At 45.0% G+C, this 23,242-nt stretch overlaps 1 protein-coding gene across 1 annotated transcript in view; it reads right to left on the bottom strand.

The window, feature by feature from the left end:
- Positions 1-2,873: 2,873 nt before the first annotated feature.
- Positions 2,874-23,242, bottom strand: part of LOC138373416 (variable charge X-linked protein 3B-like) — a 55,486-nt gene continuing 35,117 nt past the window's right edge. Inside the window, exon 2 of the mRNA XM_069339614.1 lies at positions 2,874-3,257. Within this exon, the coding sequence (XP_069195715.1) occupies positions 2,874-3,257 (384 nt within the window). The remainder of the gene's footprint in view (positions 3,258-23,242) is intronic.

The following is a 23,242-nucleotide window of genomic DNA, read 5'->3' as shown; positions in this document are numbered from 1 at the left end:
TTTTCCTGTCACAGACGTGACATCTATATAGTATGTATACAAAAACACGCTCGGTTACGAAAGGAACTTTGTGTGTAAATTTCAAGGCAATCGGTGAAGAACTTTCGGAGATTAACGATTTTGAACAAATGAACATTTCCATTTATATTTATATAGATTACAAATTCATAAGCAATGGTGGGTTTCAATATATATATATTTAATTGTGTTTATAAGGGTGTTATCGGAAATATTTAGTGCTTTCTCTTTATTATGGAGAAAATAAGATTGAGAAGACCTGTCCACAACAGTGACAGTGTCTCACGTATACTGTCGATACGTTAGATATCTGTCAGATAGACAGTTGATAGAATTATTAGGATATGGAACGTCACACACATTTTTGGAACGTTACAAAAAGTACTCCACTTTTTGCGTCACTAATTTTCTAGAGGTCCCGGGAAAGACGACAACAATATCATACCTTTTCCCTAGGCGCAGCATAATACATACACGGACTAAATTAATCCCAAGATTACGTATATTAGGACTAAGATTGCTTATCAATCTCTAGGCCAGGATATATTTGGGGGATGATAGAGATGTTGAAGATGTCATGATTATATCAAAATGTTGACTTTTTGAGCGCAACGGTTTGTAGTTTGCATATCTTCTCCGTCGTTGCTAAATGGACAATTTTTTTTATGAGGATGGGGCAGCATTGAGAAGATTGAGAAGAAGTTCAAACACGCAAAATACACCCTTATCTCCACCGCCACAGAGAGGTTTACACAATGAGAAGAGGCTAAGGGAGCTAAAAAATCACATCACTTAATGATTGACGGAATCGCGGGGACATGGTAATGACATGAAATCCTCAAGAAATTGATTAGGTTGATAAAGAGGACATGATCAGTGTTAGGCTACTTAGCAAATTAAGATATGGGAGGAAAATTGAGCACATATTGTTGAGTACTCCTCTGCCACTTACTGCTGGTATGTGTTCTCTTACACCACTTGCTGCTGGTACGTGTCCTCTCGTACCACCTGCTGCTGGTATGTGTCCTCTAACACCCCCTGCTGCTAGAATGTGTCCTCTTACACCACTTGCTGCTGGTATGTGTCCTCTTACACAACCTGCTGTTGATATGTGTCCTCTTGTACCACCTGCTACTGGTATGTGTCCTCTTACACATCCTGCTGCTGATATGTGTCCTTTTACACCATCTGCTTCTGGTATGTGTTCTCTTGTTCCAGCTGCTACTGGTGTGTGTCCTCTTACAACACCTGCTGCTGGAATGTGTCCTCTTGTACCACCTGCTGCTGGTATCTGTCCTCTTGTTCCACCTGCTGTTGGTATGTGTCCTCTTGTATTACCTGCTGCTGTTATGTGTCCTCTTGTACCACCTGCTGCTGGTATGTGTCCTCTTACACCTCCTGCTGTTGGTATGTGTCCTCTTGTATTACCTGCTGCTGGAATCTGTCCTCTTGTTTCACCTGCTGTTGGTATGTGTCCTCTTGTTCCACCTGCTGCTGTTATGTGTCCTCTTGTACCACCTGCTGATGGTATGTGTCCTCTTACACCTCCTGCTGGTCGTATGTGTCCTCTTGTAACACCTGTTGCTGGTATGTGTCCTCTTGAACATCCTGTTGTTGGTATGTGCACTCTTGTTCCACCTGTTTCTTGTATGTGTCCTCTTGTACCACGTTCTACTGGTATGTGTCCTTTTGTACCACCTGCTGCTGATATGTGTCCTCTTGTACCACCTGCTACTGGTATGTGTCCTCTTACACATCCAGCTGCTGATATGTGTCCTTTTACACCATCTGCTTCTGGTATGTGTTCTCTTGTTCCAGCTGCTACTGGTGTGTGTCCTTCTACACCAGCTGCTGTTGGTATGTGTCCTCTTGTACCACTTGCTGCTGGTATATGTCCTCTTGAACCATCTGTTGCTGGTATGTGTCCTCTTCTACCACCTGCTGCTGGTATGTGTCCTCCTGTACCACCTGCTGCTGGTATGTGTCGTCTTGAACCATCTGTTGTTGGTATGTGTCCTCTTACATCTCCTGCTCGTGGTATGTGTCCTCTTGTACCACCTGCTGCTGGTATGTGCCCTTTTGTACCACCTGCTGCTGGTATGTGTACTCTTGTACCACCTGCTGCTGGTAAGTGTCCTCTTGTGCCATCTGTTGTTGGTATGTGTCCTCTTCTTCCACTTGCTGCTGGTATGTGTCCTCTTGAACCACCTGTTGCTGGTATGTGTCGTCTTGAACCATCTGTTGCTGGTATGTGTCCTCTTACACCTCCTGCTCGTGGTATGTGTCCTCTTGTACCACCTGCTGCTGGTATGTGCCCTTTTGTACCACCTGCTGCTGGTATGTGTACTCTTGTACCACCTGCTGCTGGTATGTGTCCTCTTGTACCTCCTGTTGCTGGTATGTGTCCTCTTGTACCACGTGATGCTGATATGTGTACTCTTTGCAACCTGTTGCTGGTATGTGTCCTCTTGTACCACCTGCTGCTGGTATGTGTCCTCTTACACCACCTGCTGCTGGTATGTGTCCTCTTGTACCACCTGCTGCTAGTATGTGTCCTCTTACACCACCTGCTGCTGGTATGTGTCCTCTTGTACCACCTGCTGCTGGTATGTGTCCTCTTGTACCACCTGCTGCTTACACATTGCTTATAAGTAGTCTTACACCACCTGTTTCTGGTATGTGTCCACTTACACCACCAGCTGCTAGTATGTGTCGTCTTTAATCATCTGTTGCTAGTATGTGTCCTCTTGTACCACCTGCTGCTGGTATGTGTCCTCTTCTACCACCTGCTGCTGGTATGTGTCCTCTTACACCACCTGCTGTTGGTATGTGTCCTCTTACACCATCTGCTGCTGTTATGTGTCCTCTTGTATCCCATGCTGCTGGTATGTGTCCTCTTGTACCACCTGCTGTTGGTATGTGTCATTTTGTACATTTTGCTGCTGGTATGTGTCCTCTTGTACCACTTGCTGCTGATATGTGTACTCTTGTACCATCTGCTGCTGGTATGTGTACTCTTGAACCATTTGTTTCTGGTATGTGTCCTCTTGTACCACCGGCTGCTGGCATGTGTCCTCCTGTACCACCTGCTCCTGGTATGTGTACTCTTCTACCATCTGCTGCTGGTATGTGTCCTCTTGTATCATCTGCTGCTGGTATGTGTCCTCTTGTACTATCTGCTGTTGGTATGTGTCCTCTTGTACAACTTGCTTCTGGTATGTGTCCTCTTGTACCACCTGCTGCTGGTATGTGTCCTCTTACACCACCTGCTGCTGTTATGTGTCCTCTTACACCATCTGTTGTTGGTATGTGTGTCCTCTTGTACCACCTGCTGCTGGTATGTGTACTCTTATACCATCTGCTGCTGTTATGTGTCCTCTTGTTCCACTGGCTGCTGGTATGTGTCCTCTTGTACCACCTGTTGCTGGTATGGGTCCCTTTACACCAACTGCTGCTGATATGTGTCCCTTTACACCACCTGCTGCTGGTATGTGTCGTATTAAACCATCTGTTGCTGGTATGTGTCGTATTAAACCATTTGTTGCTGGTATGTGTTCTTTTGTACCACCTGCTGCTATTATGTGTCCTCTTGTACCACCTGCTGCTGGTATGTGTTCTCTTACAGCACCTGCTGCTAGTATGTGTCCACTTGAACCAACTGTTGCTGGTATGTGTTCTCTTGTACCACCTGCGGCTGGTGTGTGTCTTCCTACAAGACATGTTGCTTTTATGTGTCCTCTTACACCACCTGTTATTGGTATGTGTCCTCTTGTACCACCTGCTGCTGGTATGTGTCTTCTTGTACCACCTGCGGCTGGTGTGTGTCTTCCTACAAGACATGTTGCTTTTATGTGTCCTCTTTCACCACCTGTTGTTGGTATGTGTCCTCTTGTACCACCTGCTGCTGGTATGTGTCTTCTTGTACCACGTGCTGTTGGTATGTGTCCCTTTACACCACCTGCTGCTGGTATGTGTCGTATTAAACCATCTACTGCTGGTATGTGTCCTCTTGTACCACAAGCTGCTGGCATGTGTCCTCTTACACCACCTGCTGCTGTTAGGTGTCCTCTTACACCACCTGTTGTTGGTATGTGTCCTCTTGTACCACGTGCTGCTGGTATGTGTTCTTTTACACCACCTGCTGCTGGTATGTGTCGTCTTGAACCACCTGCTGCTGGTATGTGTCCTCTTGTACCACAAGCTGCTGGCATGTGTCCTCTTACACCACCTGCTGCTGGTATGTGTTCTTTTACACCACCTGCTGTTGGTATATGTCCTCTTGTACAACTTGATGCTGGTATGTGTCGTCGTGGACCACCTGCTGCTGTTACGTGTCCTTTTGTTCCACCTGCTGATGGTATGTGTCCTCTTACACCACCTGCTCTTGGTATGTGTCCTCTTGTACCTCCTGCTTCTGGTATGTGTCCTCTTGTACCACCTGCTGCTGGTATATGTACTCTTGTACCACCTCCAGGTGGTGTGTGTCGTCTTGTACCACCTGCTTCTGGTATGTGTCCCCTTGTACCACCTGCTGCTGGTATGTGTCCTCTTATACCATCTTCTGCTGATATGTGTCCTCTTGAACCAATTGTTGCTAGTATGTGTCCTCTTGTACCACCTGATGCTGGTATGTGTACTCTTGTACCATCTGCTGGTGGTATGTGTTTTCTTGTACCACCTGCTACTGGTATGTGTCCTCTTGTACCACGTGCTGCTGGTATGTGTCCTCTTGTACCACTTGCTGCTGGTATGTGTCTTCTTGTACCACCTGTTGCTGGTATGTGATCTTTTGTACCATCTGTTTTTGGTATGTGTCCTCTTACACCACCTGTCGCTGGTATGTGTCCTCTTGCACCACGTGCTGCTGGTATGTGTCCTCTTACACCACCTGCTGCTGGTATGTGTCCTCTTACACTACCTGTTGCTGGTATGTGTCCTCTTACACCACCTGTTGCTGGTATGTGTCCTCTTACACCACCTGTTGCTGGAATGTGTCCTCTTGTACCACCTGCTGCTGGTATATGTCTTCCTACACCACCTGCTGCTGGTATGTGTCCTTTTGAACCATCTGTTTCTGGTATGTGTCCTCTTGTACCACTTGCTGCTGGTATGTGTCTTCTTGTACCACCTGTTGCTGGTATGTGTCTTCTTACACCACCTGTTGCTGGTATGTGTCCTCTTACACCACCTGTTTCTGGTATGTGTCCTCTAACACTACCTGTTGCTGGTATGTGTCCTCTTGTACCACGTGCTGCTGGTATGTGTACTCTTATTCCACTTGTTTCTGGTATGTGTCCTCTTGTACCACCTGCTGCTGGTATGTGTCCTTTCGTACCACCTGTTGCTGGTATGTGTCCTCTTACACCACCTGTTGCTTGTATGTGTCCTCTTACACCACCTGCTGCTGATATCTTTCCTTATGTTCCACCTGCTACAAGCTTTAACAGGTGTTGCCTGTACATTGTTTCATACTTTTTAGTTACTTTGATGAGTAATCCTGCAACAATTATTTTTCTTCTTTCTTCCAGTATAGTTATTGCCTGCGCCATTGTCTGTAAATCCGGCCACCAGATCTTTTATATATAAGCCAGCCCTCAAAATGCTGCCCCCTCAAGCAGCTGTCACAGCTGCTCAGCGGGGCATCAGGATGATGTACACAGGAAACGAACTTTCCTCAAATTAATGCCAAAATTGTATATGGTGACATTAATGCCAAAATTGTATATGGTGACATTAATGCCAAAATTGTATATGGTGACGTTATACACTAGAAGTACAAGAAAGCTAATACTACGGTACGTTGTTTGACCTATTATGTTCTCTGTATATTACACATTTATAAATTACAGGCTCACTGAGACCAATCTTGTTACTAAGGTTGACTAAAAGAATAAAATGTAACTGCGGAATGCATTTTTTTTATTATAATTTGTACAAAGTTTCCGTTTCGAACCTATATGGTTCATTCTCAAGTGAGGAGACAGTAGGATACTCGAACCGTGGACCCCCTCTCGTGTGATGCCGGAGTTCTATCGACTGGGCTATGAGCAGTCTTTTGAGGAGACAGTCGGGAGCATCAGATTTATTCCAATGGGAGGTCAGGTGCAAGATTAAGTGAGAAGAAAGGTGAAAGTAAGGAGGAAAGGTAAGATGCATAGGTTAATAAACTAAACGCACAAAGATAAGTATGGTGATTACAAGTCAGGTGACCGTAGTGGGCGTGGCGTATTGAGCAGTGACGTCAGCGTTGGCCTCTTCGTGTTCCAGCCTTGATCTCACTCTCAAGGTGGGTAGAGTGTTCTCACTCTCGTGGTGGGTAGAGTGTTCTCACTCCCGTGGTGGGTAGAGTGTTCTCACTCTCGTGGTGGGTAGAGTGTTCTCACTCTCATGGTGGGTAGAGTGTTCTCACTCTCAAGGTGGGTAGAGTGTTCTCACTCTCGTGGTGGGTAGAGTGTTCTCACTCTCATGGTGGGTAGAGTGTTCTCACTCTCATGGTGGGTAGAGTTTTCTCACTCTCAAGGTGGGTAGAGTGTTCTCACTCTCGTGGTGGGTAGAGTGTTCTCACTCTCAAGGTGGGTAGAGAGTTCTCACTCTCGTGGTGGGTAGAGTGTTCTCACTCTCATGGTGGGTAGAGTGTTCTCACTCTCGTGGTGGGTAGAGTGTTCTCACTCTCATGGTGGGTAGAGTGTTCTCACTCTCAAGGTGGGTAGAGTGTTCTCACTCTCATGGTGGGTAGAGTGTTCTCACTCTCATGGTGGGTAGAGTGTTCTCACTCTCGTGGTGGGTAGAGTGTTCTCACTCTCATGGTGGGTAGAGTGTTCTCACTCTCAAGGTGGGTAGAGTGTTCTCACTCTCATGGTGGGTAGAGTGTTCTCACTCTCATGGTGGGTAGAGTGTTCTCACTCTCGTGGTGGGTAGAGTGTTCTCACTCTCAAGGTGGGTAGAGAGTTCTCACTCTCGTGGTGGGTAGAGTGTTCTCACTCTCGTGGTGGGTAGAGTGTTCTCACTCTCAAGGTGGGTAGAGTGTTCTCACTCTCGTGGTGGGTAGAGTGTTCTCACTCTCAAGGTGGGTAGAGAGTTCTCACTCTCGTGGTGGGTAGAGTGTTCTCACTCTCGTGGTGGGTAGAGTGTTCTCACTCTCGTGGTGGGTAGTGTTCTCACTCTCAAGGTGGGTAGAGTGTTCTCACTCTCAAAGTGGGTAGAGTGTTCTCACTCTCATGGTGGGTAGAGTGTTCTCACTCTCAAGGTGGGTAGAGTGTTCTCACTCTCAAGGTGGGTAGAGTGTTCTCACTCTCGTGGTGGGTAGAGCGTTCTCACTCTTATGGTGGGTAGAGTGTTCTCACTCTCATGGTGAATAGAGTGTTCTCACTCTCATGGTTGGTAGAGTGTTCTCACTCTCATGGTGAATAGAGTGTTCTCACTCTCATGGTTGGTAGAGTGTTCCCACTCTCGTGGTGGGTAGAGTGTTCTCACTCTCGTGGTGGGTAGAGTGTTCTCACTCTCATGGTGGGTAGAGTGTTCACTCTCATGGTGAATAGAGTGTTCTCACTCTCATGGTGAATAGAGTGTTCTCACTCTCATGGTGGGTAGAGTGTTCACACTCTCATGGTGAATAGAGTGTTCTCACTCTCATGGTAGGTAGAGTGTTCTCACTCTCATGGTGGGTAGAGTGTTCTCACTCTCATGGTGGGTAGAGTGTTCTCACTCTCATGGTGGGTAGAGTATTCTCACTCTCATGGTGGGTAGAGTTTTCTAACGCTCATGGTGGGTAGAGTGTTCTCACTCTCATGGTGGGTAGAGTGCTCTCACTCTCATAGTGAGTAGAGCTCTCACTCTCATGGTGGGTAGAGTGTTCTCACTCTCATGGTGGGTAGAGTGTTTTCACTCTCATGGTGAGTAGAGCTCTCACTCTCATGGTGGGTAGAGTGTTCTGACTCTCATGGTGGGTAGAGTGTTCTCACTCTCATGGTGGGTAGAGTGTTCTCACTCTCATGGTGAGTAGAGCTCTCACTCTCATAATGGGTAGAGTGTTCTCACTCTCATGGTAGGTAGAGTGTTCTCACTCTCATGGTGGGTAGAGTGTTCTCACTCTCATGGTGGGTAGAGTGTTCTCACTCTCATGGTGGGTAGAGTGTTCTCACTCTCATGGTGGGTAGTGCTCTCACTCTCATGGTGGATAGAGCTCTCACTCTCATGGTGGGTAGAGTATTCTCACTCTCATGGTGGGTAGTGCTTTCACTCTCATGGTGGGTAATGCTCTCACTCTCATGGTGGATAGTGCTCTCACTCTCATGGTGGATAATGCTCTCACTCTCATGGTAGGTAGAGTGTTCTCACTCTCATGTTGGGTAGAGTGTTCTCACTCTCAAGGTGGGTAGAGTGTTCTCACTCTCATGGTGGGTAGAGTGTTCTCACTCTCATGGTGGGTAGAGTGTTCTCACTCCCATGGTGGGTAGATTGTTCTCACTCTCATGAGATGTAGAGTGTTCTCACTCTCATAGTGGGTAGAGTGTTCTCACTCTCATGGTGGGTAGAGTGTTCTCACTCTCATGATGGGTAGAGTGTTCTCACTCTCATGATGGGTAGAGTGTTCTCATTCTCATGGTGGGTAGAGTGCTCTCATTCTCATGGTGGGTAGAGTGTTCTCACTCTCATGGTGGGTAGAGTGTTCTCACTCTCATGGTGGGTTGAGTGTTCTCACTCTCATGGTGGGTAGAGTGTTCTCACTCTCATGGTGGGTAGAGTGTTCTCACTCTCATGGTGGGTAGAGTGTTCTTACTCTCATCGTGGGTAGAGTGTTCTCTATTCGTTTGCCTTGTTCGGGTAGAATGTAGACACAGTAGTCGCTTCTGGTTATATTTATTGAGTGAGGCAACAAGGTATATATCTTGCCAACCGAGGTCCACCTTACCCTGGGTCTGAGAGAGAACTGAGGCTGCTGGGAGCATGGCTTGATGCTCCTCTGTCTGGCATGACGTCAGAGGTCTACTTGCCTGTGATTGGTTACATTTCAACTGACAGAATTTGAGTATAACACCGCTCGGACACGCTACCAAGTCGACGTCCCTTGTCGACAAGCTCTGGCTAGCTATATAGTTACAATGATACTGAAAGGACCTCGGCGGCATTCAATAATGGCTTACATGTGAAATTTGCATAATAAAACATTGAAAGAAGATCAGGTGTGCGTAAATACTGACAACTCGGCATATGCACCAAAAAAAAAAATTCATCATAATAGGTGAAAATCATGGTAACAATGCTTTGATTAAACCAGAGTATTAAGAACATGTGGATGTCTACTGATCAGATATGAACAATACAACTCAAGGTATTGCCTAAACAAAATTATTAACATGTGTCAATGGCATGTGCTTGAAAACCATACAAAATTAAACAATTATTACATTAATGGAACAAAGTTCTGACCTAACAACCACAATTGAATTTCAAGATAGATAATGATTTTTTTTTTTCTCATTTTATTTTTTTTTCTCTCTGAAATATACAATATATTTACAAGACCAATGTACAATATATTTCCAAGCTATATACAAGACCTGGATCAAGAAGACTAACATCTGCGTGATAGCAGTCAGGATTCACTGGCCTCAATGTGGTTGCTACAACATTAATAACTCTTATGACAAGCACTGTAAAAATACAAATGGTGGTAGACTTAACAATGGCATCTAATTTATAACAAAATAAAGTTGAGAAAAACTATACATTATATATAATGGTAATAATAAGACACATGTGGTAGAAATACTGCAAATGATTTTTTTTTTTTTTTAAACAAACAGAATAACTGCAGAGTGCACTCAATTATAAATTCTGCGGATATCTACACCTAGCACATCCAGAGCACTATACAACTCTGGCTCTGACTGAAGGTCCGGAACAGATAAAACTTCATGTGACAAACTATCATCTTGAGAGATATCCTCGTTAACATCTAGCCAATGGACATGTGGTGAGTGCACGGTTGAAACGAGAGGTCTAGATCTAAGATTATAATTGCTAGTATGGGGTTGTTGAACATCCAGTGGTCTGTCAACCACAGAAGGTGGTGTCAGAGTAGGAGTATCTGTCTGGGTAAGTTCATTGTCATCTTCCTCATCAGTCTCGTCAACAGTCATTTTAGCTAACTTCATATGGTCTAAATGTTCATTTATATACTCACTTGTTAACAAGTTCTTAAGTCTGTATTTGTTACCTTTAATAAGCTCGATTACCTTATATGGACCCAAAAATTTCTTAGTTAACTTATACATAGGACCAGACCTGTGTTGGTTAAGTATCATTACTACAGATCCAATAGTTATTTTACTGGGTTTAGTTCGTGCATTTCTTGCTAAAGTGAACTCGGCTGTAGCTTTGGACAGTTGTTCTCGTATTTTCTTGAATACTAATTGCATTTGTCTACGCTTCACTTGAACAAAATCATCTACGTTATATAAGGGAGTAGGAGGTACGTTAATCAATTCATTAGGGAGGATCTTATCTGTACCATAAAGAATAGCGTGAGGTGTGTCACCTGTAGAAACATTAATTGAAGAATTTATAGCACACTGAATTAAGGGTATAAAATCATCCCAATTGTTGTTATCAAAATTCAACGTGACTCTCAAGGCATCTAACACTTTCCTGTTAGTACGTTCGGCTAGTCCATTACTTGCCGGATTATAAGGCATGATGCTACATTTTTTGATGTTATATAAATCACACAAGCTAGTTAGAATACTATTACTGAATTCCGGACCATTATCTGAAAGGATTACTTTAGGCATACTATATCTACAAATTATTTGGTCATGGAATGCGCTGGCTATGGTTTCTGCTGTTTTGTTCGGGATAGGAACTAGTTCACAAAACCGTGAAAAATTATCGACCATTACAAGCAAATGTTTGTTCCCTTTCTCTGTTTCCGCAAAATTTGTCAATAAATCCATCGATATTCGTTCCCAAGGAGCTTTAGTTGCTGGGTACACCTGAATTGGATTAGGTCCTGAAACATGTCCCTTGTGCTGTAAACAAGTTAAACATCTGTCAACATAATGAGCAATCTCCTTAGCCATTTTTGGCCAAAAATATTTCAATCGACCTTGTTGGAGTGTACGATCCTTTCCTGGATGTGCACTTGCAGGAGCATCATGGATAATTTTTAACACAGTTGGTACCAAGACAGCTGGAACAACTAACTGACAACATTTCCTTGGGGCTGTCCCTAGCTTTACTACTCTACACAGTAAATTGTCCAACATAACTAGTTCCTTCAATGGTACTGGCGGTTTATGAATCGGGCGAGTGTCTTGCTTAGTCAAAAATTTAATGACGGGTGCCCATATGGGGTTTTGTCTTTGTTCCGTTTCTACTACTGTAGCATCTAATGCTGGGTAATTTAACTGAATCGCAGCTACGTGTCGAGAAAACGCATCGGCTACAACATTTTGCTTTCCTGGAATATAACCAAATGTGGGATTGAATTCTTGAATTGTGAGCAAATATCTAGCAAACTTTCCAACTGGATTCTTATTTTTGAACAAGGGAATTAATGGTTGGTGATCTGTAAGAACATGAACTGGGTAATTATAAATTGTATCCTTGAAATGTTTAAGTTCCCAGACAACTGCCAAGGCTTCTCGTTCTGTTGCACTATAATTTTTCTCTTCTTTGGATAATGTGCGGCTAGCATAAGCTATTGCATGATCTCTGTGACCTTCTGTTTGAAGTAATGCAGCACCTAAACCTATGTCACTTGCATCTGTAACCAATGTAAAAGGTTTAGAAAAATCTGGGTACCTAAGGACAGGTGACGAAATCAAGGCTGCTTTGAGTTTTTTGAATGACTGATCCTGGGCCTCTCCCCAAACAAAGGGTTCATCTTTTCTTTGCAACTTGTAAAGCGGAGCGGCTATAATAGAGAATCCAGCAATAAATGAACGATAAAATCCTACAAGACCTGTGAACTGTCTTACGGCTTCTGCGGTACGAGGTGTTGGAAAATCACGGGCAGCAATAATTTTTGATTCATTCAATGTAATACCTGAAGGTGTAACTGTATGACCTAGGAAATTAATCTTTTGCTTTAAAAATGAACATTTTGCAAGCTTTATTTTTAAATTAGCTTCAGCGAGCTTTGCAAGTACTTTCTCAAGGTTCTGGAAATGAGTCTGAACATCTTGCGACATGATTATGAGATCATCAAGGTAAACTAGAAGAGTACTTCCTATCAATCTACGAAATAGATTTGTCATGAGCCGTGAAAAGGTTATTGGACTACTATGCAAACCAAACGGCATTCTTTTGAAATGAAAATGACCATTGGGAGTACTAAAGGCTGTCAATTGTTTACTTTCCTCATCAAGGGGGATTTGCCAGAATCCCTGCAACAAATCTAACATTGAGAATACTTTGTTTCTACCAATACTTTGCAACAAATCATTTAGAACTGGAAGTGGGAAACGATCAGGTATCGTTACTCTGTTAAGCTTGCGATAATCGATTACAGGTCTCCAAGTCCCATCTCGCTTTGGTACAAGAATCAATGGAGCGTTCCATGGCGAATTACTCGATTCAATTACATCACTCTGTAACATTTCCTCTACAAGTCTATCTGCTTCTGCTCTTTGAGAATGGGGAAGACGGTAAGCTGGTACATAAATAGGCGTAGTTCCTTGTTCAAGGGGAATCTTATGTGTAATGAGAGGAGTGAGACCTAATTTTTCTCCTGGTAGAGCAACAACAGCTCTATTCTTGTTCAAAATTTTCAAAAGCTGAGCCACAGAGTCAGGAAAATCAGTAGGACTGAGGTGTTGCGCTTGCACCTCTGGCTGAGATCCCTGTTCTCCTGGTGTGAGTGTACAAACAGTATGATCCATGGAGACATCATCCACAACTCGCACCGGTAACGAGTAATGGGCAAAATCTACAACATGGGTACCAGACTGGAGATGGATATCGGCATTGCATGTGTTTGCGATAAATAATGTGACAGTACCATCCTGCACTGTGTGCCAGGAGGGTTCAACAAATGTACCATTCACTTTACATGTTTCACTTTCCGCAATCACATCCGACAACTCAGGCACTCCCTGAACCTTAACTCTTATTCTGGTGAGAGAATGAGGGTGTAGCACAGTGTCAGTAGCCATGGAACCACTGACTTCAGAGATGGAAGCTGCCAGGCGAGCGAGACAACGAGAATCCGTTAGGGCGTCCCCTTCCAGAAAGTCCCGATACTCATTCTCCTTAACAACTGCACTACTATGCTTCAATCGAGTGCCCGTTTTCTCGGGTATGCTACCACGACAATGATCTGACAAACCTACGCTAGCAAGGCGGGTGTCAACAAAATTAACGTAATCTGATTGAAGGTTGAACTCATGGCCCTGTCGATACATGCTACACAAGGGTATGACATGGCCTTTGATACTTATGTTCCAACGATGGGGAAACAATGCAATATTTTCATCAATCATGGTGTACAGACCTAAGAGAATGTCTCCAGGAAAATGAATAATGTCAACAACTAAACATGTTATAGACAATGTGACATCATTGAACTTGAGTGGGAGGTCAATTTCACCCTGAACTTTTACTTTATTTCCTGAAATACCACTTAGACAAGGTATGTGTGACTGTTTTAAAATAGTAGGGTGCTTACTTTCAATGTCTCTAAGAGCTGAGGGCTTGACAATATTAATTTTTGCACCTGAGTCAAGAAAAACTTTTAAAACTCTACCATGTACAATGGCTGAGACAAGGGGACCATCACTTGAGACTGGACAAGTTACTACTTTTGACTTATGTTGTCTGGGATATCTGCGTCTTGTTTGTGTCAAATTTACTGTGGATCCGTCAACATCTACAACTGGTCTAGAGTCAGTGTCCTCCTCTGTCAAGTGTCCAAATCTATTTTGGGTAGCTACTGAATACACAGGGAGGGCACTAGGATTGGCTAGCTTGAATTGGTTAGCGGATGGCCTTGGGGGTTTCCCGACGACATGGAGTGAGCATTCTGAGCTCCAGCATTCTGTGACTGAGCATTATAATTTGAAGTTGCATTATAGCTGGGCTGGGAGTTGTAATTACGAGAGTTCTGATAATGTCTTGGACGCTGTGAGCCTTGCCAAGACTGACCATGGGAGTTACGAGGTGGAGATGTCCTTTGTCTAGCTCTACAATCCGCAGTGTGGTGACCAACTTGTTTATGGTATTTGCAATATGGTAGCCTAGAGTGATTAGATTGACGCGGAGACCGAGAGAATTGTCTAGGAGGTGATGATCTAGGGGCGGACCAACAGTCCCTTGCAAGGTGGTTACTCTTACCACAATGCCAACATGAGGGAGTGGATGGTTGTGGACTATGGCGTTTCTGCATTTTATGAGGCGGCGAATTTGACTGGGGGCTACGAGCATGGGTACGCTTCTGCGACCAAGAGTTTTGAGAATTTGTGGGAGGATGCTGAGAGCTTGTAACTACATTTACAGCATCAGAGGGTGGCAACAGTTGAGCACTTCGGGGAGCTAGTTTATCTGCGGCATTGTTAATAGCCTCAAATACTTCACCAATTTCATGTTTAACACCAAAATTTTGTTGCTCAACGATTGGTTTTGTATGCTCGGGGGCAAAATGCATTAAAGTACCAAATGCTATCATTTTGGCCATAGCCTCAGGGGACAGATTATTGTCTTTATCTAACCAAGTTGAATTATTCATAGCAGAAACTAAGGCATACAGATACTGATCGAGACGGCTAGCAAATGCATTAAAAGACTCACCAGGCTGCATGGTGGCATTGGCAATTTTCTTGACTAACCTATACGGGTCGAGGTCTCCTTTATTAACAAAGCGACGGCGAAAGAAATCCTTAAATTCAGGCCAAGACTGGAGGCTAACAATGGCTTTCTCATCAACAACAAAACGTGCATCACCTTTGGTTGTGTCCACGGCTGACCGTGCAATTGCTAAGTATTCGGCATCAGTAGGCTTAGAAAAACGTGCAACTGTTTTCGCTTCAACCTTACTAAACCATGATTCTAATAAACGCGATTCCCCAGCAAAAAGAGGAATAGCCATTTCCTGAGCTGATCTCTGGCCATTGGGACGAGCAACTGTTCCCATTGATTCTGAAGGGGTTTCAACAGTGGTAGGCATTGTCACAGCCGTGGAAGTAATATTTGAACGCAGATTATAATTAAGTGCACCTGGCATCAGAAATAGTATACACAAAAATAAACACACAAAAAAATATCAACTTGGCTAAAGTAAAAATGGCAGAAATAAAATTATTAAATTGGGCTAGGCAAGAAAATAATTAAGAACAAGCAATTGTAAACTAAATTTAGCAATCTTCCATTAAAAATGACTGGAATTAGATGTATGTAAATTAATTAAACCAGACTAAGCACAGCAATTGAGAATATAAAAACTGGAAGTGCAATTGCAAAATTTCATTAAAAAGATTCAACACAACAAGTGGCAATGCAAGAAATATGTATGTAGCACATAAACTGGACACAGGAATGTATATAACTATGGTAAAAAAATTATAATATGCAATGTTGAAGGAATAAATTTCAATTTAAGGCCTGGAGGAATTAAAAAAAAATTATATTGCACAAATCCTTAAATGCTACTAAAACAGGGATTTCTTACTTCACTGGAATTTGAATTTACCAATAACACTCTAGGAGAACAATAAAAAATCAATGAAATTACTGTAAGAAGCAGGAATGTTGTAATCACACAAGGAAATTGTGGGGAGTTGAGTACTGAGGTGGCTCCAATATTTAACAAGTCACTGAATGGTTAATTCACAGGATATTATGGATATATTTACGTTAAACCTCATTAAAACATAGCACACGATATCTTAGCTCACAATTACTTAACTCAAGGCTGCACGATTTGCAGTATAACAGCGGCCAACACAAAAACGGTGGCAGGGCTTGTGAAGTGGCACATGTGAGGGTTTGTTTACAATCTGGTTCGACAGCAGCGCTCCTGGCGGCGGTGGCGCGAAACTCAGGGACCCCACACTGTTGATGCTGGAAGTGCGAAGATAAATTCTGCCGACGACGATATTGCGACGATGTCGGTGGAGAAACACGATTGGGAGGCAGGAGTTCACACAAAATGATGTAGCAGGGGCTGGTGGCGAGGTGTGAGCTTGAGAGGGAGGCGAGGTGTGTGAGCAAAGCTTAGATGCTGTCAGCTTGGGTGGTGGTGGTGGGTGTAGGTTCCCACGTGGTGGCGCGAGGTTCAAAAAAATGGCTGGCGCGGGAAGCTTCCTTCCTCCTCACTGATGAATGAGCGTTCTCACAGGAAAATATTGACCCTTACTTCTGAAATGTTGGCCTAGAATAGTGGTTGATGGCAGGACCCCGGTCTGGCACAATATTTGATGCGTGGGTGGCAGGATGGCGGCTTATGGCGGTGGCGGTGGCGGCTGGAACACGAGGCGATGCTGGGTGCTTGAACTTTTGTTTCCCGAAAAAAATTTCTGGGTCCCACTGCTGCTACCAGTATTCGTTTGCCTTGTTCGGGTAGAATGTAGACACAGTAGTCGCTTCTGGTTATATTTATTGAGTGAGGCAACAAGGTATATATCTTGCCAACCGAGGTCCACCTTACCCTGGGTCTGAGAGAGAACTGAGGCTGCTGGGAGCATGGCTTGATGCTCCTCTGTCTGGCATGATGTCAGAGGTCTACTTGCCTGTGATTGGTTACATTTCAACTGACAGAATTTGAGTATAACATCTCACTCTCATGGTGGGTAGAGTGTTCTCACTCACATGGTGGGTAGAGTGTTCTCACTCTCATGGTGGGGAGAGTGCTCTCACTCTCATGGTGGGTAGAGTGTTCTCACTCACATGGTGGATAGATTACTCTCACTCTCATGGTGGGTAGATTGCTCCCACTCTCATGGTGGGTAGATTGCTCTCACTCTCATGGTGGGTAGAGTGTTCTCACTCCCATGGTGGGTAGAGTGTTCTCACTCTCATGATGGGTAGAGTGTTCTCACTCTCATAGTGGGTAGAGTATTCTCACTCTCATGGTGGGTAGAGTGTTCTCACTCTCATGATGGGTAGAGTGTTCTCATTCTCATGGTGGGTAGAGTGCTCTCATTCTCATGGTGGGTAGAGTGTTCTCTCTCTCATGGTGGGTAGAGTGTTCTCACTCTCATGGTGGGTAGAGTGTTCTCACTCTCATGGTGGGTAGAGTGCTCTCACTCTCATGGTGGGTAGAGTGTTCTCACTCTCATGGTGGGTAGAGTGTTCTTACTCTCATCGTGGGTAGAGTGTTCTCACTCTCATAGTGGGTAGAGTGTTCTCACTCACATGGTGGGTAGAGTGTTGTCACTCTCATGGTGGGTAGAGTGCTCTCACTCTCATGGTGGGTAGAGTGTTCTCACTCTCATGGTGGGTAGTGCTCTCACTCTCATGGTGGATAGAGCTCTCACTCTCATGGTGGGTAGAGTGTTCTCACTCTCATGGTGGGTAGTGCTTTCACTCTCATGGTGGGTAATGCTCTCACTCTCATAGTGGATAGTGCTCGCACTCTCATGGTCGATAATGCTCTCACTTTCATGGAAGGTAGAGTGTTCTCACTCTCATGTTGGGTAGAGTGTTCTCACTCTCAAGGTGGTTAGAGTGTTCTCACTCTCATGGTGGGTAGAGTGTTCTTACTTTCATGGTGGGTAGAGTGTTCTCACTTCCATGGTGGGTAGAGTGTTCTCACTCTCATGATGGGTAGAGTGTTCTCACTCTCATGATGGGTAGAGTGTTCTCACTCTCATAGTGGGTAGAGTGTTCTCACTCTCATGGTGGGTAGAGTGTTCTCACATTCATGATGGGTAGAGTGTTCTCACTCTCATGATGGGTAGAGTGTTCTCATTCTCATGGTGGGTAGAGTGATCTCATTCTCATAGTGGGTAGAGTGTTCTCACTCTCATGGTGGGTAGAGTGTTCTCACTCTCATGGTGGGTAGAGTGTTCTCACTCTCATGGTGGGTAGAGTGTTCTTACTCTCATGGTGGGTAGAGTGTTCTTACTCTCATCGTGGGTAGAGTGTTCTCACTCCCATGGTGGGTAGAGTGTTCCAACTCACAAGGTGGGTAGAATGTTTTCACTCTCATGGTGGGTAGAGTGCTCTCACTCTCATGGTTGGTAGAGTGTTCTCACTCACATGGTGGGTAGATTGCTCTCACTCTCATGGTGGGTAGATTGCTCCCACTCTCATGGTGGGTAGATTGCTCTCACTCTCATGGTGGGTACAGTGTTCTCACTCTCATGGTGGGTAGAGTGCTCTCATTCTCATGGTAGGTAGAGTGTTCTCACTCTCATGGTGGGTAGAGTGCTCTCATTCTCATGGTGGGTAAATTGCTCTTACTCTCGTGGTGGGTAGATTGCTCTCACTCACATGGTGGGTAGAGTGCTCCCACTCTCATGGTGAATAGAGTGTTGCCACTCTCATGGTGAATATAGTGTTCTCACTATCATGGTTGGTAGAGTGTTCTCACTCTCATGGTGAATAGAGTGTTCTCACTCTCATGGTAGGTAGAGTTTTTTCACTGTCGTGGTGGGTAGAGTTTTCTCACTCTCGTGGTGGGTAGAGTGTTCTCACTCTCATGGTGGGTAGAATGTTCTCACTCTCATGGTGAATAGAGTGTTCTCACTCTCATGGTGAATAGAGTGTACTCACTCTCATGGTGGGTAGAGTGTTCTCACTCTCATGGTGAATAGATTGTTCTCACTCTCATGGTGGGTAGAGTGTTCTCACTCTCATGGTGGGTAGAGTGTTCTCACTCTCATGGTGGGTAGAGTATTCTCACTCTCATGGTGGGTAGAGTTTTCTCACTCTCATGGTGGGTAGAGTGTTCTCACTCTCATGGTGGGTAAAGTGCTCTCACTCTCATGGTGGGTAGAGTGTTCTCACTCTCATGGTGGGTAGAGTGTTCTGACTCTCATGGTGAGTAGAGCTCTCACTCTCATGGTGGGTAGAGTATTCTCACTCTCATGGTGGGTAGAGTTTTCTCACTCTCTTGGTGGGTAGAGTGTTCTCACTCTCATAGTGGGTAGTGCTCTCACTCTTATGGTGGATAGAGCTCTCACTCTCATGGTGGTTAGAGTGTTCTCACTCTCATGGTGGGTAGTGCTTTCACTCTCATGGTGGGTAGAGTGTTCTCACTCTCATGGTGAATAGAGTGTTCTCACTCTCATGGTAGGTAGAGTGTTCTCACTGTCGTGTTGGGTAGAGTGTTCTCACTCTCGTGGTGGGTAGAGTGTTCTCACTCTCATGGTGGGTAGAATGTTCTCACTCTCATGGTGAATAGAGTGTTCTCACTCTCATGGTGAATAGAGTGTTCTCACTCTCATGGTGGGTAGAGTGTTCTCACTCTCATGGTGAATAGATTGTTCTCACTCTCATGGTGGGTAGAGTGTTCTCACTCTCATGGTGGGTAGAGTGTTCTCACTCTCATGGTGGGTAGAGTATTCTCACTCTCATGGTGGGTAGAGTTTTCTCACTCTCATGGTGGGTAGAGTGTTCTCACTCTCATGGTGGGTAGAGTGCTCTCACTCTCATGGTGAGTAGAGCTCTCACTCTCATGGTGGGTAGAGTGTTCTGACTCTCATGGTGAGTAGAGCTCTCACTCTCATGGTGGGTAGAGTATTCTCACTCTCATGGTGGGTAGAGTATTCTCACTCTCATGGTGGGTAGAGTTTTTTCACTCTCATGGTGGGTAGAGTGTTCTCACTCTCATAGTGGGTAGTGCTCTCACTCTTATGGTGGATAGAGCTCTCACTCTCATGGTGGGTAGAGTGTTTTCACTCTCATGGTGGGTAGTACTTTCACTCTCATGGTGGGTAATGCTCTCACTCTCATGGTGGATAGTGCTCTCACTCTCATGGTGGGTAATGCTCTCTCTCTCATGGTAGGTAGAGTGTTCTCACTCTCATGTTGGGTAGAGTGTTCTCACTCTCATGGTGGGTAGAGTGTTCTCACTCTCATGGTGGGTAGAGTGTTCTCACTCTCATGGTGGGTAGAGTGTTCTCACTCCCATAGTGGGTAGAGTGCTCTCACTCTCATGGTGAGTAGAGCTCTCACTCTCATGGTGGGTAGAGTGTTCTGACTCTCATGGTGGGTAGAGTGTTCTCACTCTCATGGTGGGTAGAGTGTTCTCACTCTCATGGTGAGTAGAGCTCTCACTCTCATAATGGGTAGAGTGTTCTCACTCTCATGGTAGGTAGAGTGTTCTCACTCTCATGGTGGGTAGAGTGTTCTCACTCTCATGGTGGGTAGAGTGTTCTCACTCTCATGGTGGGTAGAGTGTTCTCACTCTCATGGTGGGTAGAGTGTTCTCACTCTCATGGTGGGTAGTGCTCTCACTCTCGTGGTGGATAGAGCTCTCACTCTCATGGTGGGTAGAGTGTTTTAGTCTTACGGTGGGTAGTGCTTTCACTCTCATGGTGGGTAATGCTCTCACTCTCATGGTGGATAGTGCTCTCACTCTCATGGTGGATAATGCTCTCACTCTCATGGTAGGTAGAGTTTTCTCACTCTCATGTTGGGTAGAGTGTTCTCACTCTCAAGGTGGGTAGAGTGTTCTCACTCTCATGGTGGGTAGAGAGTTCTCACTTCCATGGTGGGTAGAGTGTTCTGACTCTCATGATGGGTAGAGTGTCCTCACTCTCATGATGGGTAGAGTGTTCTCACTCTCATAGTGGGTAGAGTGTTCTCACTGTCGTGGTGGGTAGAGTGTTCTCACTCTCATGGTGGGTAGAATGTTCTCACTCTCATGGTGAATATAGTGTTCTCACTATCATGGTTGGTAGAGTGTTCTCACTCTCATGGTGAATAGAGTGTTCTCACTCTCATGGTAGGTAGAGTTTTTTCACTGTCGTGGTGGGTAGAGTGTTCTCACTCTCGTGGTGGGTAGAGTGTTCTCACTCTCATGGTGGGTAGAATGTTCTCACTCTCATGGTGAATAGAGTGTTCTCACTCTCATGGTGAATAGAGTGTACTCACTCTCATGGTGGGTAGAGTGTTCTCACTCTCATGGTGAATAGATTGTTCTCACTCTCATGGTGGGTAGAGTGTTCTCACTCTCATGGTGGGTAGAGTGTTCTCACTCTCATGGTGGGTAGAGTATTCTCACTCTCATGGTGGGTAGAGTTTTCTCACTCTCATGGTGGGTAGAGTGTTCTCACTCTCATGGTGGGTAAAGTGCTCTCACTCTCATGGTGGGTAGAGTGTTCTCACTCTCATGGTGGGTAGAGTGTTCTGACTCTCATGGTGAGTAGAGCTCTCACTCTCATGGTGGGTAGAGTATTCTCACTCTCATGGTGGGTAGAGTTTTCTCACTCTCTTGGTGGGTAGAGTGTTCTCACTCTCATAGTGGGTAGTGCTCTCACTCTTATGGTGGATAGAGCTCTCACTCTCATGGTGGTTAGAGTGTTCTCACTCTCATGGTGGGTAGTGCTTTCACTCTCATGGTGGGTAGAGTGTTCTCACTCTCATGGTGAATAGAGTGTTCTCACTCTCATGGTAGGTAGAGTGTTCTCACTGTCGTGTTGGGTAGAGTGTTCTCACTCTCGTGGTGGGTAGAGTGTTCTCACTCTCATGGTGGGTAGAATGTTCTCACTCTCATGGTGAATAGAGTGTTCTCACTCTCATGGTGAATAGAGTGTTCTCACTCTCATGGTGGGTAGAGTGTTCTCACTCTCATGGTGAATAGATTGTTCTCACTCTCATGGTGGGTAGAGTGTTCTCACTCTCATGGTGGGTAGAGTGTTCTCACTCTCATGGTGGGTAGAGTATTCTCACTCTCATGGTGGGTAGAGTTTTCTCACTCTCATGGTGGGTAGAGTGTTCTCACTCTCATGGTGGGTAGAGTGCTCTCACTCTCATGGTGAGTAGAGCTCTCACTCTCATGGTGGGTAGAGTGTTCTGACTCTCATGGTGAGTAGAGCTCTCACTCTCATGGTGGGTAGAGTATTCTCACTCTCATGGTGGGTAGAGTATTCTCACTCTCATGGTGGGTAGAGTTTTTTCACTCTCATGGTGGGTAGAGTGTTCTCACTCTCATAGTGGGTAGTGCTCTCACTCTTATGGTGGATAGAGCTCTCACTCTCATGGTGGGTAGAGTGTTTTCACTCTCATGGTGGGTAGTACTTTCACTCTCATGGTGGGTAATGCTCTCACTCTCATGGTGGATAGTGCTCTCACTCTCATGGTGGGTAATGCTCTCTCTCTCATGGTAGGTAGAGTGTTCTCACTCTCATGTTGGGTAGAGTGTTCTCACTCTCATGGTGGGTAGAGTGTTCTCACTCTCATGGTGGGTAGAGTGTTCTCACTCTCATGGTGGGTAGAGTGTTCTCACTCCCATAGTGGGTAGAGTGCTCTCACTCTCATGGTGAGTAGAGCTCTCACTCTCATGGTGGGTAGAGTGTTCTGACTCTCATGGTGGGTAGAGTGTTCTCACTCTCATGGTGGGTAGAGTGTTCTCACTCTCATGGTGAGTAGAGCTCTCACTCTCATAATGGGTAGAGTGTTCTCACTCTCATGGTAGGTAGAGTGTTCTCACTCTCATGGTGGGTAGAGTGTTCTCACTCTCATGGTGGGTAGAGTGTTCTCACTCTCATGGTGGGTAGAGTGTTCTCACTCTCATGGTGGGTAGAGTGTTCTCACTCTCATGGTGGGTAGTGCTCTCACTCTCGTGGTGGATAGAGCTCTCACTCTCATGGTGGGTAGAGTGTTTTAGTCTTACGGTGGGTAGTGCTTTCACTCTCATGGTGGGTAATGCTCTCACTCTCATGGTGGATAATGCTCTCACTCTCATGGTAGGTAGAGTTTTCTCACTCTCATGTTGGGTAGAGTGTTCTCACTCTCAAGGTGGGTAGAGTGTTCTCACTCTCATGGTGGGTAGAGAGTTCTCACTTCCATGGTGGGTAGAGTGTTCTGACTCTCATGATGGGTAGAGTGTCCTCACTCTCATGATGGGTAGAGTGTTCTCACTCTCATAGTGGGTAGAGTGTTCTCACTGTCGTGGTGGGTAGAGTGTTCTCACTCTCATGGTGGGTAGAATGTTCTCACTCTCATGGTGAATAGAGTGTTCTCACTCTCATGGTGAATAGATTGTTCTCACTTTCATGGTGGGTAGAGTGTTCTCACTCTCATGGTGGGTAGAGTGTTCTCACTCTCATGGTGGGTTAGA

This window comes from Procambarus clarkii, chromosome 42 (assembly GCF_040958095.1).
Source record: "Procambarus clarkii isolate CNS0578487 chromosome 42, FALCON_Pclarkii_2.0, whole genome shotgun sequence".
NCBI classification, from domain to species: Eukaryota; Metazoa; Arthropoda; class Malacostraca; order Decapoda; family Cambaridae; genus Procambarus; species Procambarus clarkii.
Note: the sequence above shows the minus strand (reverse complement) of the source record. Positions and strands in the feature narration are given on the sequence as shown.